This window comes from Ischnura elegans, chromosome 5 (assembly GCF_921293095.1).
Source record: "Ischnura elegans chromosome 5, ioIscEleg1.1, whole genome shotgun sequence".
Lineage (NCBI taxonomy): Eukaryota > Metazoa > Arthropoda > Insecta > Odonata > Coenagrionidae > Ischnura > Ischnura elegans.
This window is the reverse complement of record NC_060250.1, coordinates 66,198,972-66,216,202: the sequence shown is the minus strand read 5'-3', so window position 1 is coordinate 66,216,202 and position 17,231 is coordinate 66,198,972. Positions and strand designations below refer to the sequence as shown.

The 17,231-nt window shown below is 39.4% G+C and overlaps 1 protein-coding gene across 1 annotated transcript; it reads left to right on the top strand.

The window, feature by feature from the left end:
* The first annotated feature begins 5,444 nt into the window (after positions 1-5,444).
* On the top strand, positions 5,445-12,186 carry LOC124158992 (beta-1,3-galactosyltransferase 5). Its single transcript, XM_046534451.1, has 2 exons — positions 5,445-5,807; positions 8,612-12,186. The coding sequence occupies exon 2, from the start codon at positions 8,729-8,731 to the stop codon at positions 9,884-9,886; it is 1,158 nt and encodes a 385-aa protein (XP_046390407.1). The 5' UTR covers positions 5,445-5,807; positions 8,612-8,728; the 3' UTR covers positions 9,887-12,186.
* Positions 12,187-17,231: the final 5,045 nt, after the last annotated feature.

Here is a 17,231-nt window from a genome sequence, read left to right as displayed (position 1 = left end):
TTTCTGATCAAATTCATCTATGCTCCGTGCAAGATGTTTGATAATACAGTGAAGATTTGTGGGACCATTTAAGTGAGGTTTTATGCCATTTAAGTCTTACGTATCACTTTCCCTGTAGTTACTAAAATTAATAGTATTTTATTATTAAGTCAACCAGTAGATCTAAGCGTCTATACTGAGTCAGTGTTTAAAATATTTTATTCTTTGTGTTAAACTTATTTTAAAATAAGTGATCCTTGCAAAAATAATGGAATTACTTCCCTAAGTGTACTCGGGGAGAGTATCAGCCAAATACCACCATAACAGAATGGTATCTAATTGCTGTATCAGCAGCATCATTTTATGGCTCAAGACACCATTATTTTATTAACTAAAAAGACATTTCAAAAATTCTTCTTGTTACTATGCTCTTACATACTCAGTGCAATTAATTTTAATGTTTTATGAAAATGCTTCACATTTGCGCATCTTCAACCATTTTCTGGGCGAAGCTATATGTGTTCCTGTTCAAGTAGCTATAAGTCTACAGTAATGCCACTCGTATTATTGAGGCAAAGATTTTTATAATACTCTTTTATAGCAATACTTCCTTTGAGTCATTATTTACCTGCCACAGTTTTTTGTCATCTGGCTTCTCAAATTCTCAGTCATAATATCTAATTTAATACAGTATAAGATATGTCTTTAGTAGTGTTTGATGTAATCAGGTTACATTTATTTAATTTAAGCCTTCCCTGCTGATAGTGAGGGTGCATCAGTATCGGTTATGTTTCTCCAATTGCATGATGATGATGGTGAGCCATGTCTAATCTTCAATGGTACATTCTTCATCCTTTGACACTTGAGATGTCTGGCTGTATGAAATTGTTGCATAGGCAAAATGCTGTTTACCAGATGATTAAGCTTGACAGGTCTTTTTCAGATATGACTATTGCAATCATGCACATTTAGAAATGACTCTAATAACTCCGTCCGTGTGGCAAGTTAAAGGTCTGCAATTGTGATAATGGTTCATCTGAAAATTTTAAATTTCATTGCTGAGTCTCGCAGGATATCCTGCTTTCAAATAACAAAGTTTCTGTTCTTTTCCCAGATATCTGTCCTATCTAGTTTCTGAGTATCCTTTTTTGCCTTGATGTTAATGCAAGGACATAGAAAGGGATGGAATAGCAATGGCTTAGGATTCACTGAGGTGGAATTTCCATTACAATGATGATAGTGATCGTGCATGGGTAAGATAAGCTCGTGAGATTCCAGAAGTTTTTCTGCTATAAAGGTAGTGGTGGTGTACGTGTGTAGAGGCTTTCTCATCCCTGAATATAACAAGAAATTACTCTTGTAAATATCATTTCCGAGAGAGCTGTGAAATTCACTAAATAAATGTTTTTCACTCCAGGGTGAAAGATTTGGTAAGTCAATAAGCCAATGAAACCATTGAAAAGCATTTCTTAAAATTCAAGCATACGTTTAACACGTTCACTGCCGCTTCGGTCATAATGACCGAAACATGGACTTCATCTTCATGCTGCTTCGGTCATAATGACGGAAGAATGAGCCACTTTTTTGGCTTCTTGTAGCATGTCGTTGGTCACAGCTACTTCAGTGTTGGGTGTATGATGTGACCAACACGGCGCGTGTAGCCGAATACAGGCCAAAACTTATGGAAAGGATCCAAGTATTGAAGCGAAAGGAAATAATGGTGCAATGGGTGAACTAGTGTAAAAATCTGCGGCTGGGAACGTGTTAATGGGAATAGTTAAGCAAAGTGCATATTTTACTGAATTACTTGACAAATGAAAGTAGTTGCCATTAATTTCTTTGATCAAAAAAATTTTAATTCAAGATACTAATTTTGGATGTAATTTTCATGTTGATATGGTCGATTTAGGAAATTTTTAATTTCTTTGCACAGAACACCTTTTCTCTGACATAAGGTATGTGAAATCAATTTAACTGGCATACTTAAGGTATTTTATTGGATTGTGTCTTGGATTGGTGTAAATGTTGATTCACAATTAGACCGCATTTAGTGGCTGTAAAATTAACAAATGAAGCACCCCAAGCTGCGAGAATCAGGTGGCTTCGTTGAGTCTAGAGAGGGTGGTATCCTCATGCTTCAGGGCTGTGAGGAGCAGAATCCAAGGTGTCCGCTATCAGTGGCGCAGCGAGGTGGGGTTTTGGGGGATAAAACCCCCCCCCAGAGGTCATAGAAATTTTTAAGTTAATTCTATTTTACTGAATTGGATTAATATTGCTTATAGGAAAGTGTGAGTATTAATAAAATATCCCTTAGAAGGCCGTAAAAACCACCATTTTGAACTGTTTATCTCATTTTTTTCTGGTGGAGGGCCTCCGCACCTCCCGCTTACCCTGGTGGGTATGCAACACCCCAAGCCCCCCAGTATTAGTTGCGCCTGAAACCCCCCCCTAGCCTTAATTCCTAGCTGCGCCCCTGTCTGCTATAAAGAGAGCCATAGTTCTACAAATTGCTGGGAATCCACTTCTGTGAGTCCATTTATCACTACTTCTATGAAGGAAATAGCATACCACCATTTAGATAATATCTCCGATGTCAAATTTACACTAATAGAATAAATTTATTTTCTCCGGGAACATTTAATCCCAGGTTTCAGTGATGTTAGTCACTCTGCTTTCATACAATGTCACAAGTTTTCTTTCCACACTGTAAACCTAACCCTGGGGTAGTCTTCACCCTTTTTTGAAACCTCTTCCGCAATGCCTTCCTAACACGTTAAGGAGTAAAGGGTAAAAAAAACGTTTGTTTACATGTATCTAGTTTCCATTTGCAGTTTGGAATGGAAGAGTAGGCTCCTACAATATTACCTCATTGGCTTAAGAAGTCTCCAAATTTTCCACAATAATAATTATTTATTGTTTTATTTTTGTGTATTTGTATTGTTATTGTGGAAAAGTGCAACCACCTTTTTCAATATGTCGAACTTCCACTGCCTGCATCTATCATAAAATGCCTGCATCAGTTGAACTTAGTCTTTCCGACTTAGAACGGTGACCCCAGGTTGGCATTGACTTCAACAGGGCATAGATCAGAAGAATAGATCGAGTAATAATAAGTTTTCTCCCCCATTCAAGCAGCTTGAATATAATTATCTAAAGGACAGGTGGAAAGCACAAGAAATCTAGGATAAAGTATTCATGAGATTATGACTGGGAGCAGGGCCAGCCTTAGGGTGGGGCGACCGCCCCGGGCCCTGCGCTTTTGGGGGCCCCGCATTCGTGAAAAAAAATTAAAATATACAGTAGTTTTAAAAACGCAATTTCAACTATTACTGTATTGTTAAGTCCGTTTCCACACAAAAAATAATATTATGAAAAAGGAATAATAATGCAGTAATTTTTATTGTGCAATTGCGTTTGTCAGTAGAGTACTGTGTCGTGTGAGTGGCAACAACGAGTGAGAGAACTTGACATGAGGGGAACACATACTTAGCCACAGAGTGGTAGGGATTCAAAATGCTCGAGTTTGTAGATGGGGTATAGAATTTAATATTTTAAGTGAAGGGCCCCGCACTGAAGGTTCGCCCCTAGCCCCGCACCTGCTAGTGCCGGCCCTGACTGGGAGAGAATATCCATTATATACAACATTTGGAAGTATTTCACATTCCTCTCCCTGACGACCTAGAAATGCTGGATATAAAGGATCTTTTCACCTGACTTGAAACCCAATAACTCTTAAACCAAGGTTTCTTGTACTTTCCACCTGTACCTTGGATAATAATATTTCAAATATTAGAATAGGAGGTAAAACTCCACTCAGTCTTCATCCCCAACCTATCATGGACAACTGGATTGAGGACTTATGATCTCGTGATGTTACTCTTCGTAGGCTTGGTCTGTAAATCACTTTTTTTACCAAACTTTCTCTGATGAGGTTAAAATTGGGTGGATTGATGGAAAGGGATATAGCAGTGATGAGCACTCCCCTGAGTTAGGATAGGTTTGGAATTTTTGGGAATGGAGAATTGAACACCTTTATTGGCACACCACATGCTACTGCAAATTCAACCTGGTATTTGCTGTTCCTAGAAAAATGGCAGACTATAGAAAATGATGTTACTGAGACATTTCTCTGGATGGCTATCATGAACAGTAGAGAGGGGTGGCTCTCCAGTAGGTGTTGTGGATTGGGCATTAATAAAATAATGAAAATGCTTTTCCACAACCACGGCTGTGGCGAGTAATCATGGTGTTCAAATTCCCCAAAAATCTTGAAAGAAGCGGTGTTAAGCATATACCCTTTGCAAATGAATCAAACCCTGATATTTTCCAGCTATGACCCTGATCTCAGTGAAGTCTATAAATAGAAAATTTGATTGGAGGTTCATTCGGGGGGAGATGGGGGTATGATATACTTAGCCCATATCTCCCAAATATAACTAGCATAGTTGGACCTCTTGCCCCTCAGCACCTTTGCTCTCTGAGTCCTTGATCACCGCAACGCACTATAAGTGAGGGAAATATATTGAATTCTGGTGCTTCAGCCCCATATGACAATTCGCTATCACGAGCAATATCATTTGAGATAAATAACTATAGTCAATTAAACTCTCAAAAACAATTCTGGAAATTTCAGAACTTGTAAAGTAACAGGGGATTGAGCAGATTAAAAGAACAATTCAGACTGGCGTCGATCCTGTGGGACAACCTCCTTTGCGGTAAATAATAAATACATTTCTAAATAATGAAATCCTAAAGGATTATATTACATAGAATATTCGTATCAAATATTGGAGGGGATGCATCCCCCTAACCTTTGATATGCAGGATTATTTATCATTTACCCAAAGAAATTAAACCTTATATTTTTTCCCCATGGAATATTAATATGAGTATAAAATGGGATAAAAAAGCTTTAAAATCACAATTTCCATGATTTGTTTATATTTCCGGGTAAGTGCCACCGCGGACCCTTTTCCACTGGGAGGCATTCTATACCCCCCAAGTCCTCCCGGAAGCCCGTCCCCCCACAAAGTTTTACCGCAATTGACGCCAATGCTCAAATGTCGAAAATGTTACCTAGGACGAGAAAAACAGGTAGAAAAAAAAACATTCAACAAGATTATACATTCAATCAATTGCGGTAATCCCTCTGCTTATAAACACATAACGTTTTTCATCGGTAATTACGTGCATACGTCGGAGAACTATTTAAACATTAGTTTAATCGCATAGGTAGCTCTTAACTCGTCATTCCATCGGCTACAAACATGACGCCCATTAATTCGAGACGGAGTTTGGTAAAACGAGAGGTACAAGTCGGGAAGATATTCACGCGGGCGTCTTCTCTCCCGCTAAGGAGGAGGAACCAATCTGGCAACATTGTCTCGTAGCAAAAGAAAGTGGAGGAATGAAGTTGTGGGGGAGGAGACGAAGTAGGGGAGGGGCAGGAGAGAACGGGAGGCCGACCGCAGGGGTGGCAGTGGGCAGAAGGTGGGAGGAAAGCACCGGTTGCATGTCGGGGTTGGCATTGCTCTGAGTGAAATGACCGTTGTAGAAGTAGCCAAACTCAAGTGCTCCGCGGTGGTCAGTTTGATGCCGAAACCAACACTGTTCACATCTAGAGGAAAATCATGCGTAAATGAGGTCGGATCGAGAGGGAACGTGATCGAAAAACAGCACGACATCTGACTATTTTTGTCCGACAGTGCCTACCTTTCGTTTCCATGTGAAGAATTTCGACTGGCATCGTCGTCTTCCAATCGAGCCAAGCTGTAGCCTAGGATTTGGATCCAAGTTGGACTGTGCTTTGATGCTGCTGAAATGCCTAGGTAATGCTTTGTTTTTTGTCCACTGTTTTTAAAATTATGTCTCTGTTCTTTTAATGTCCTTACCTACCAATGTAGGACGTGTTAATTCTGGCAATACCTGGTATTTCAACCTAGCCTTTGATCGTGTAATTCGTTGTGTATTGACTGTAGGACATCTACGCGAATGGCAGAGAAAGTTTTCCAGCCTTAATTTCTTGTTTCACTTCGCCTGTGTAGTAGTGGGCGCGATGAGAAGTGCCGCATTGATGGGAAGTGAATAACGTAAATTAAGAGGAATTTTCGTGACGCCGAATTTAATTCTTCAAGTTCAGGGAAATGCTACGTAAATATTACGGCTCGCATTGGCCTTAATTTCTTTAAAAATTTCTGTAGTACTAACTCTTTTAAACATTTCTCCCTTTTTTGGTTTGGTCACGCTTATTCACCCTGATGCTGTGTGGCAGGAAAAGGACGTATCCACCGCGGGAAGGGACGTGAAAAAACACGTAGCCTAGAGAAGAATTTGGGGGAGAGTACATCTGGTGTGGGTACACAATTCGGGGTATACATGTATAATTCGGGGCCATTTGGAGGGGGTATACAGGGTCGGATTCCGCATTAAATTTTACGAATGGGCATAACCTGGGTCCGGAAGGAGTGGAATAACCCCAGGGAGAGCGGGCTTTTTCAATATAGGGAGTGCACGCCCAAGAAGCTTACATCTACGGTTCTTGGCTACGCTCTACGATAAAGACAATTCAAATTTCTCTCCCGTTTGGGACTTGCAGCCATGCATTTGCATATACACTCCCATTACTCCTTTACAAGGGCACGAAATCTATCAAACTAGTTAAAATTTTAAATAGTTGATAGAATTGGAAGGGGAGTCATGATCCCTGGGACCCTTCCCTAAATCCGCCCTTGAGGGTACATCTGTACCCATATCTCAAAAACATTGTGGGGTGGGTTCGGCTCCTTGACGCCGAGACACTCCCCTTTTGTTGCGGCCTTTGACTAGGGGAAGGGTTCAACCTCCTCCCACCCTAGGGTGGATCCATGATTTTTTTCTGGGGGGGCATATTATACGAAATATTCTCTTTACTTTAATATGAAAGCTATCAATATGAAAATAAATGATTGAGGCACCGTAATACAAGAAACGAACGTAATGATAAGCGCATTAAAAACCTTGTTGTCCCTGTGCCCCCCTCCTGAATCCGCTTCTGTTTTCACCCCCCTAGGTTGTTTAGGCTAGAGGTTGGAAACTCTTAGGCTTTACATGGCCTGCATGACTGCTCAAGAGTCAGGGCCGGCCTTAGGGCGGGGCGACCGGGGCGACAGCCCCGCGCTTTGGGGGGCCCCGCGTTCGTGAAAAAAAATTAAAATATACGATAGTTTTGAAAACGCAATTTCAACTATTACTGTATTGTTAAGTCCGTGCTAGACAAAAAATAAATAAATGAAATTAAAACTATCTTTTTTCATTTTACAGTAATTGCTTTAGGCTTACAACTAATTAACTTTAATAATCTAAATTATAACAATACGTACCTATTGAGAAAGCGCGCTTTTTTGTTTATTTTACGTTATAATTTTATGAATAACTATAATTATAAATTTTATTTGTATTACTTATACTATTTTGAACTCAACTGCGTGATGGTATCATAACGGCGTAATTACGAAGTCTGAATTTGGGAGGGGAACACATACTTAGCCAAAGAGTGGTAGGGATTCAAAATGCTCGAGTTTGTAGATATAGAGTATAGGGTATAGAGTTTAATATTTTAAGTAAAGGGCCCCGCACTGAAGGTTCGCCCCTAGCCCCGCACCTGCTAGGGCCGGCCCTGTCAAGAGTTACCAATTTTTCTTTACTTTTAGTATTGAGATTGTATGGGCAGATTGAGAAAATACTAAATGCCTCTAGCTATATAACTTTTAAAATGATGAAAAATTGAGTGCTGATTTGTGTTACTTTTCTTTTTAGTTCTAGTCAAGGTCTGAAAATGTCTTATTTTTATTCTCCGGGGAGTGAATATAAACTTTGTAGAGCACCAATTTTGTAAATGTAACCATTTTACTGTATTAAAACTTTATATTTGGAGCCCTAGCAGTGATAAAACTTTTCCAAACGTTTAATTGAGAAAAATAAGACTAGGATCATTGGTCAAAACTACATTCTTTAACATATAAATATGAAAAAAGTCGTCGATTATTTAATAAAATTTCTTTGAGAAACCAAAGAATTTTTTACCTTTATGGCCTTATGAATTTGAAAATGTGGCTTGCAGCCTCTGTCAAGTTCAGCATGCAGCCCAGAAGGCATAAAAAGTCTCTCCAAGTGATTCAACCCTCTTCACAATGAACCACTCCCCCTTGCTGCTTGAAAATTGTTTCTGGCTTTGAATTTGAGGCAGGATGTTTCTTTTATTTATTTTCAAACAGATATATTTTATTTAGAGTACACATTCAGTTGCATGGCCAGGATTTTGTAATGGGGGAGTTTACCGGAGATTTCAGGGCCCTTCTGGGGGGATATGGAAAATACCGTTGGGCAATGAGGGGTCCGGGGATTTTTGGATTTTTTATGTTGAAAATGTGATTTCTTAGGACTCAAAAACAGTAAGTTTGTTTGAGTATTAGTATGTCAGAGTATTTATTAAAATAAAGTATTTTTTTATTCATGGAGGCCTTCTTACTCATTTCTGGCACCTCTTTTAAAGGCTCAAGGGGTGGGGGTTGTCACCTGGAAAACCCCTCCCTTCCGTGGCTACGCCACTATACAGGTTTCATTGAACTTCATTTTTTTTTTGTTTCTCCGGCAGTGCGGCTGGCTCTTCAGGATCAAGGATCTCGCTGACTGATTGTGCCAAGTATATTTCACCACCTTCGTTTCACTTGGTTCCACCTGCACATCATCCTCTGGGGTTACAATTGCCACAATGGATGAAAGGCGCAACGGAAGAGGTTTTGTTATTAGTTTACCCAGAATGACTGTGTTTCGAGGGCCAATATTTGCTTTTATTCTGGGTATTTTTGTGTTTACAATGTTGATATGCAACCCTAGAATATCGCCTTCAATCATCGTACCGAGTGTGACTGAGTCTTTTCCCTCGATCCCAAGCAAAACTTCACCACAAGCATCACAGTCTAGTGATTTCAATCGCCTGATTAACCTCACAAACTTTGATTTTGTCCTCAATCACTTTCCTTGCAATGGATTGAGCTCCACAAATGAAAGCTCCTCCCCACTGATGCTTCTTATATTTGTCCATTCCAAACCTGCTAATTTTGCGAACAGACAGGTGATTCGTGAAACTTGGGGCTCGGGCCTGAATGCTCACCAATCGAAAATAATCATTAATCTCATCTTCCTACTTGGGGAAGTTCACAATGAATCTCTGCAGGAGCAAATTCGCATTGAAAACGAAATGAGGTGTGATATAGTCCAGGGTCGGTTCCTTGATTCGTATAGAAATCTGACTTACAAGCATGTGATGGGTCTCAAGTGGTGCACATATTTTTGTCCAGAGGCATCCTATGCTCTGAAAACTGACGATGATGTTTTTGTGAACATACCATCCCTTGTTCGGTTTTTGACTAGCTCAAACTCTGATAGCTCAATCAAGCCTCGTGCACGTAGATTTATTTTATGCAATAGGAATGACGATGCTCGTGTCAAGAGGTCGTATCGTTCCAAATGGCATGTGAGTCATACTGAATATCCGATGAAGTTCTATCCACCCTACTGCATGGGATGTGCCATTCTATACTCTTTTGATGTTGTCACTGAGCTTTATTATTTGGCGCAGAGAAGGCCATATTTTTGGGTTGATGATGTGCATATCACTGGAACTCTTTCAAAGCTCCTGAATATCCCTCTTATGCACTTAGGGAATCTCATGCTGGTTCAAACTCAAGTTGACAAGATCATTTCTAGTGTCAGAGATGAAAATGCTGCAAATGCACCATGGGAAATAGAATCATTGGCCCAATTAAAGGAGAAAGATCTATTTTTATTCGGAGTGGAATTGTCTTTTAATGATATTAGAAAATTATGGAGAATTGTTGCTCAGCCTGAAGATGGTGGTCTTATTTGAAGTGTCAGTGATATTTCTTAACGCTCATATTTATCTTTAAAATTTTATTTGCATATTTTTGTATTCCTGAAGCTATTTAATTCTAACGTTGTGAGTTTTTGGTTGTTCAAAGTTTTATAAAGTTTTTTTTTTCAATATTTTGCTTATATTTTGTTTCCATAAATTCCATATATTCTAGTTTTGTTTATGCTTTCAAGCTTGCTTTTTCTGCTTGAAGCTTGCTCTGTTGAGCTCATCAAATTAAGAATATTGAAGCTGTACTTTAAAGGAAGCTAGTGTGTATCTGAATGATTGATGTATTTTTGTGTGAATGTGAAAGCTTAGTTTTCTGGTCGATTTTTATTCTCCTTCAATCTTCATCCCCATTATAGTGCGATCTTGTTTGATGAAATTAAAATGGGGGCTTTGTTTGTTTAATAATTGAGGATATGGTTGGTGTTCCTAATTCGAATATTCATGCAATATTGGCTGTGATAATCTGAGTAATGATTACTATAGATGATAGGCGGATACTTAACAATATTTTATGAAGAATTTTGTCCAATTAAGTGTTCTTGCAGGTACAAATTCTCTCTCTCTTTTTCATGTCTCTGTGTATAGAGATTGGCATTTAGCAATACGTGCATATTATTCAGGGATGGTAGTTTCTAAATCAACAACAGTTGGTTTAGGAATAGTTTTCTCTTGTATGTTTGATAATATTTTCTGAAATATGAGTTTTGGTTGAAACGAAGTACACAAAATTCCATAAATAAATACAGCTGTTCAGTTTTCTGATTTCTTTCGATTTTATTTTGTCTCATGTATGATGGCATAATGCCACTGCTGCTGTCATTTTTTTATGTTGAGCTTAATCATGTTGTAATATTTTTTATAAGTGTCTTATTGACGTGATTGTGTTTTGTTGTTGTAGAACGATCCACTTAGGTTTTATTAGCATTCTCAAGTGCCGTGCATATTTATTATTCTTTCTTTTCTTTTGCATGTCAGATAAATATTATTGAATCTGTTATGCCTCGCCAGATGACTGGAGTTATATTTTCCTAATCTTGGTTTTCGAGATTTACATCATGTAAATTTTCCGACAATCATCTGGTCTGATCAGAAAATTGAATCTCATAGGCAAACATTATGGTGGCTCATTTGTTAAATAGGTTGTCTATTTCAGATTAATCGATCATTTTCATGATTTAGTGTCCATGCTGTGACTTTCTGTAAGGTATTCATTATTTTTCTGGTTTGAATGCAGTAGACCCCCACTTCACCGTTGTTTCAACTTACAGTACATTCAGTATGCAATCTCAGCTGATTTGGTACTCAATTTTTTAGTTTCTAGTTTTGCCAGTTTTTTTTCCACTCACAAGTTATCATAAATTATTTTATGCTATGCCTTATTTGTTTATGAAAGATTTTGAATAGCATTGCGACATTCAAATGTGCTGATGCTCTTTGAAGTCTTTCCTCACATGGAAATAATACCGATTCATCTTAAAATTGAATACATTCTACCATCCGTCATCGTGATTGGATCAATATCATTAAGCGAGGGTCTACTGCACGTTGCTGTCGCACCTTTGTTTAAGATAAACGAATCCTTATTTGTATGAAGGAAAGTTTTCCAATGCCACAGGTCTCCATAAAAATGATTTCATTCTGTAATTCCAGTGACATTTACTGTCTAAGATGACATTTTGTGATTGAGGTTTCGTTTATCCTTTAATATATTTGATTTCAAAATATCTTGAATTCGCATGCTATTGAGTTGAACTGTGAGCTGATTACTCAGTAATTATTGATAACCCATGGCTGCTTTTAACATAAATAATAGAAATGGGTCGGTCAAAAACTTTGGTTGATGTTCAATTGCTAGGAAGAATGGAATGATTGGCGCTCATCTGAAATTATGTCCATTTTTTTATTTGTGAAATGTGTTACATATTAGGTTACTCTTGTATAAAGTTAGCTTTTATGTGCCAAAGAAATTTGTATTCCCTCCACTGGAGTTCTTCTCCCAAAATTATGTGAAAGTATTGGTGTCATTAACATAGCTTGCATTGTTTATGCAGTTGTGGTATGATGTTTCAGTGACTGAAAAATGTTGGTATTTTAACAAATAGTATTTTTTACATAAATTTTGAATCATGTGCATTAGAGAAATTGTGGTGACATTTTTATCAGAAAAATTATTGAATAATTTTTTGAAGTATGTTTGAAATCACTCCTTTACAGAAAATTGGTGCTCAAATATGCCTTCATTGTAGTATTTATCAATGAAATAGAGTTGAATTTTTATTCTTATATTTTCATTGTTTTATTGTGGTACGATCCCGGCTGAATTTTTTTATATGAATCTAACTGATCAAGTTACTTAAGTGCAGTGGTGCCGACTCCATGGGGCCTGAGGATGCCCGAGACCCCTCAAAAATTTGTTATGGGTGTGAGGAAAAATTGTGTCAGGCTTGTCAATATTCCTCGGATTGTCCAGATATCGAGATTCGAGTTTTCAGGGTCTAATGTTGATCATATGACTCTTATAAATTCCTTAAAAAATTTAAAACTCTCTACTCATAAAATTTCCCAGGGCAAGATCCCGGGTTTGGGCCCCCCCCAATATTTTTTGTAAGTCGGCATCCCTGCTTAAGTGCCCTATGGCAAAATTTTGATTTCCAAATTGGAAGAATGCCCACATAATGTGTGATTGTTAGGATTGGAATTTCATCATACTTTGCAAATGCATTGAGCCATGATGGAGCACTGCTATTTTAATGGTGAACTAATTTCTAAAGAAGGGAACAAGTGATTTACCACTGTCCCCAATTTACACAGCCTTCACTACAGGTGCCATGTACATTGAGGTTCCGATGTCTGTTCTCTTCTCATTAGTGGGGTAGTGGTGTTTCATCTACCTTTCCCAATTAACTCATATCCAGTGCCATATCGAGGAGGGAGGGCCAGGTCTGGGGGGTCTGACCCTCCCCCCCTAACCCTCCCCCCGAAGTATAAAAACACAATCAATTTGATTCATTAATGAAAACAAAATAATGAAAATTCATGAACTAATTAAAGATTTAATTGAAAAATGAAGTTTTTTTGTTATGTTAAAATTAGTTTAAAAACCTCAACTTAGTATCCTGTTTTAAAAAAATTTTTCCTTTGTTTTGGACCCCCTCTCCCTCGCACCTCCCCCCCAAGCAATGTTGCTGGCTACCCCATTGTTCATATCTGTTGCCTAGAATGGTATTGGTAGGAGTCTACTATTTAACCCAGAAAAGGTGAAAATGGTAGAAGTTTGCTTTAATTAAGACTTGCATTTTAACTACAAAATTAAATAATACAGAAGATGGGGATAATAATAATCAAGGAACAGCGCCGTCAGCACAAATATATGCTGCTGAAGCTAATATTACTTTGATAATTTTCGGATTAAATAAATCCTCTATTTATATTTATTTAAATACTTCCTGCTATGGATTAAAAACCAGAAATCTCCGCATTACTCACAGTAAAAGGTTTCGTCGTATCCTATTCATTTTATGGCTCTAAAATGCTGAACAATTTCAATGAGTAGATAAACTTTTGTTGGTACTTCACTGGATGGTATGGTATTTGTAGGAGACGACCGACAGCTGTGGTCATTAGCGCCATGAGGGAAGGGTAGGTGAGGAAGGGTGGAGAGAAACCCGGCGTCACCATTAGCCTGCTCTTAACAAAAGGCACCAACGGGACCACGGCTTAACGTCCCATCCGACGGACGGAGTGTTGCGCTTGAACTGTTCTCCACACAACACTCAAGCAGGGATCGGGCCGTCTCTGAAAATTCTCTGCCGCTGCCGGGATTTGAACCCGGGCCCACCGGGTAGGAAGCAAACACTCTAGCCACCACACCAACCCGATCCCCTACTTCTCTACAGCTTACAGAGATACTTGAAATGCCTTACGAATAAAACGATTCCAATCGTTGTGTTTTGTAAAGCATCGCGAGCAAGGAATGTGAAACTGAATAGGTAGAAGTGGGCGGGGAAAAACTTAAGCAAGTAGAGCAGTTCAACTATTTGAGCAGCACATAGAGGAGAACAGCTGTAAGGACATCAGGAAGAATTGCGTCTGAAGTTCATGAACAGGAAGGATCTTATGATAGGATTGTTATGCAAGAGTTTAAAGGAAAGGTTAGTGAAGAGTCTGATTTGGAATGTAGCACTTTACGGTGCGGAAACACAGACAGTCGGACACTAAGGAGGACGAGAGAAGACTGGAGGCACTTGAGGTGTGAGCGTGGAGAAGAATGGAGAAGGTGAAGTGGACGTAGTGGAGGAGGAACAACGAAGTGCTGGACATGGCGGGTGAGAAAAGGCAGCTTTTAGATGAGATACAGAGGAGACAGAAGGTATGGATGCAGCGAGTACTGAGTGGGGAGGGGATGTCGAAAGCGGTGTTAGCGGGTAGAATATTAGGTAAACATGATAGAGGAAGAGAATAAGATTTTTTCAGATACTATGAAAGGGAGTGGGGTTTGTTAAGAATCGAATGGGGAAGTACTTGAAGGGAGTAGAGACTGCCAGATTACTTCTTAAGTAGTCCATGCAAACCTACCGTAGTCTGTAGAATACTTCGATAATATTTCCTTTAGTCGAGAATTGGATTGTTTGGTGACAACGCTCTGATTTGGAAGTGAAGTTGTGCGTCTATATTGGAAAAACAATTGATTAAATTCCCTCAGCATTTATAATTTTGCATATTTTTATATAATTTTCACGCCGCCGTTGAAAACTGGTCGACAACGCGGCACCGACGCCGAGTCTGCAGAAAGTAAGCTCGTAAATCTCGCAGTATCGCATCTCAATGCTCTGTTGAAATATTTACAATTAAACTTAGTTGGACGCATTTATTCTTGGAGATCAATCTTAATCATTGTTGACAAAATATCGCGGCGTAGACGTCAAACAATCGGTGTGTTCGAGCCGAATGCCGTAAGAATTACCTCCAGTCGCCGCCGCGCCCCCATCGGATTTTTATTGTTTACCATAATTTAGGTTACCCCCTTCTCTTTCTTTTGCGTTTTATCACGTATTTACTTATCGCTCGGTGATCAATGTTGTCCAGTGCCTGGTAGTTGGCCTAAATGTGCGCTATGGACCAGCCTTGCATATAAACCAGTAGCTTTGCGACAGTCCCTCCCATTGTCTCATCCAAGGGTACAGCATGGAGCGTTGGAGGATCTCGATTGCTGAATGGATGTGGGAGGAGTGCTCATGAAGTCGGTTGATTTGCAATTTGCCCATCACAGCGACGCTCCCCGCGGGTGTCTTCCAGAACAAGGCGAGATGAGAGAAAAAAGAAATGTAAATGTCCTTTCGAGTTGGAAAACTATTCACGAGAATAAGACACGCAGGCCAAAAATAATATAAATATAAGGAAAAACTGTAAACAGAGGAAGAGTCAATTCTATTAGCATTAGAGGAACAAATTCGCTTAAAATTGATTAGTGAGGAAAAAGAAACCATGGAGAAACTTATGAAGGTGGAAACATGCGAATATAATGGCCTCTATTTAATTTGAGATTCGAGCGTAGAGGCGCCTGCTAAGTAAAAGCACTCAGGAGGCAGGACCCTTTTCAAAAGGGCCCTTTGACGCCCTAGGGGTGACTGAATTCATTTCCTTGCACTGTGACAAATGCTGCCATACCGCTCGTTAGTTAGCACAAGGATGCGTAAGTAAGTCCTGCCTTTGTAATATAGATGATTCTCGACTCGGAAAAGGTTAACCATTGAAATCGTGACACCTATACATATAATAATACGGCAATGGAAAAACTCAACAATGCAGATTACAGGAAATTAGAACTAAAGGTTAAGTAAAGTACGTACTTAATCACACCATTTAGAGTCGAAGGAGGTATTCCTCAGCAAAAAGTTTTCCCATTCAATCAGTCGCTATCTGGTGATTCCGGACCTGGTGATGAATAAAACATGGTATGTATTAGGAAATTAAACTTTTGATCACCAATTTACTGCTTCGGATTGAAAATACTCATCTAATTCTTCGTATTTCTACCATGTGAGAAAACTGAAAATTACTTTAAAAGCTATTTATTTTCGTGATTTTCAGTTTATGGAGAGATATTCACTACATTATGCTATCGCCAGTTAGAGTGGCGTTCCTTCATGTTTCATGTTAAGACAAAGCCTCCATATAAAATTATTGACACCCCTCCTTAAATTGAAAACCGATTTTTAATCTAGCGGTTGACCACCTAGTTTACCTAACCATCCAATAGTAAAGAATCTTATCATTCGTGGGCGAAGTTTGGAGTTTAATGTTGGGGGGTCAGCAATCCTGCCGGGGTTTAGGGGCTAAGGAACACCCCCAGTGAAACGGGGGATATTCCGTAGCCTTTAAGTGTTCCTGGAAATTTCGTTTAAATTAGCCTCTGAAAACAGGACGGAAACGGGCTATCTAAGCCTAAAATTTATTTTAACTTTTGATTTTTTTGTTTTCGTTGTACTAGAATGTACAGGTTTCGTACTTTTTCCGGACAAATTACAGTCCGGGGGGCCAGGCTCCCCCTGCCTCCCGCCCCAAAACCCCGCCCATATTGATATTTGCGCATCGATTTGGAAAATTCAAACTCGAAACTAATTTTTTTGTTCAACGTGGCTTTCTGGGTCACATTCGTGTATGTTGAGTGGGCTGACTGTTGTAAGAGAGGGGGAGAGCCCACGAAAGAAAAAAGGAGACAGTAGGAGCAATATAGGGACGAGGAGCGATAAATGGGCTGGATTTTTAGTTTTGGTGTCTTGGGAGATCTGTGAGTCGACCAAGGTCACTGGCACCACCGAGGATAGATGGGCGGTGGGTCTGTCGAGGGGAAGACTATTCTGGGAATGGAGGAAGAGAGCAGGAACGACGCCGCGCCGCGACGTCATTCGCGTTCCATAGACGGAAATCGTATGGGGCTTCTTGGCGGTACGTCCGGTCTAACGAACGATTTCCATCAAGTGTGTGTATACCTCACTACAAAATTGCGAGATATAATTCGATCACGAAAATTGCGGACGAGGATTTTCCAGTGGGCCACTAATTGAGCTGTCGCCCTCCGCGCTGTTAACCAGCGTTTACTCGGTACTTTAACACATACGGGTTAATGTCTAAATGTATTAACGCGAGAATGAACGCCAAAATGCCCCGTGTAACCACCCAACTTGTGCGAATGCATGCACAGAAAATTGAACCAGTTCTAATTTGGTGCATGCATTCGTACATGTTCCGGTCCACAAAAACCATTCACACAAACGTACATTAACTCGTGCGTGTTAATGTATCGTGTAAAGAGGCCTTTACACAGATT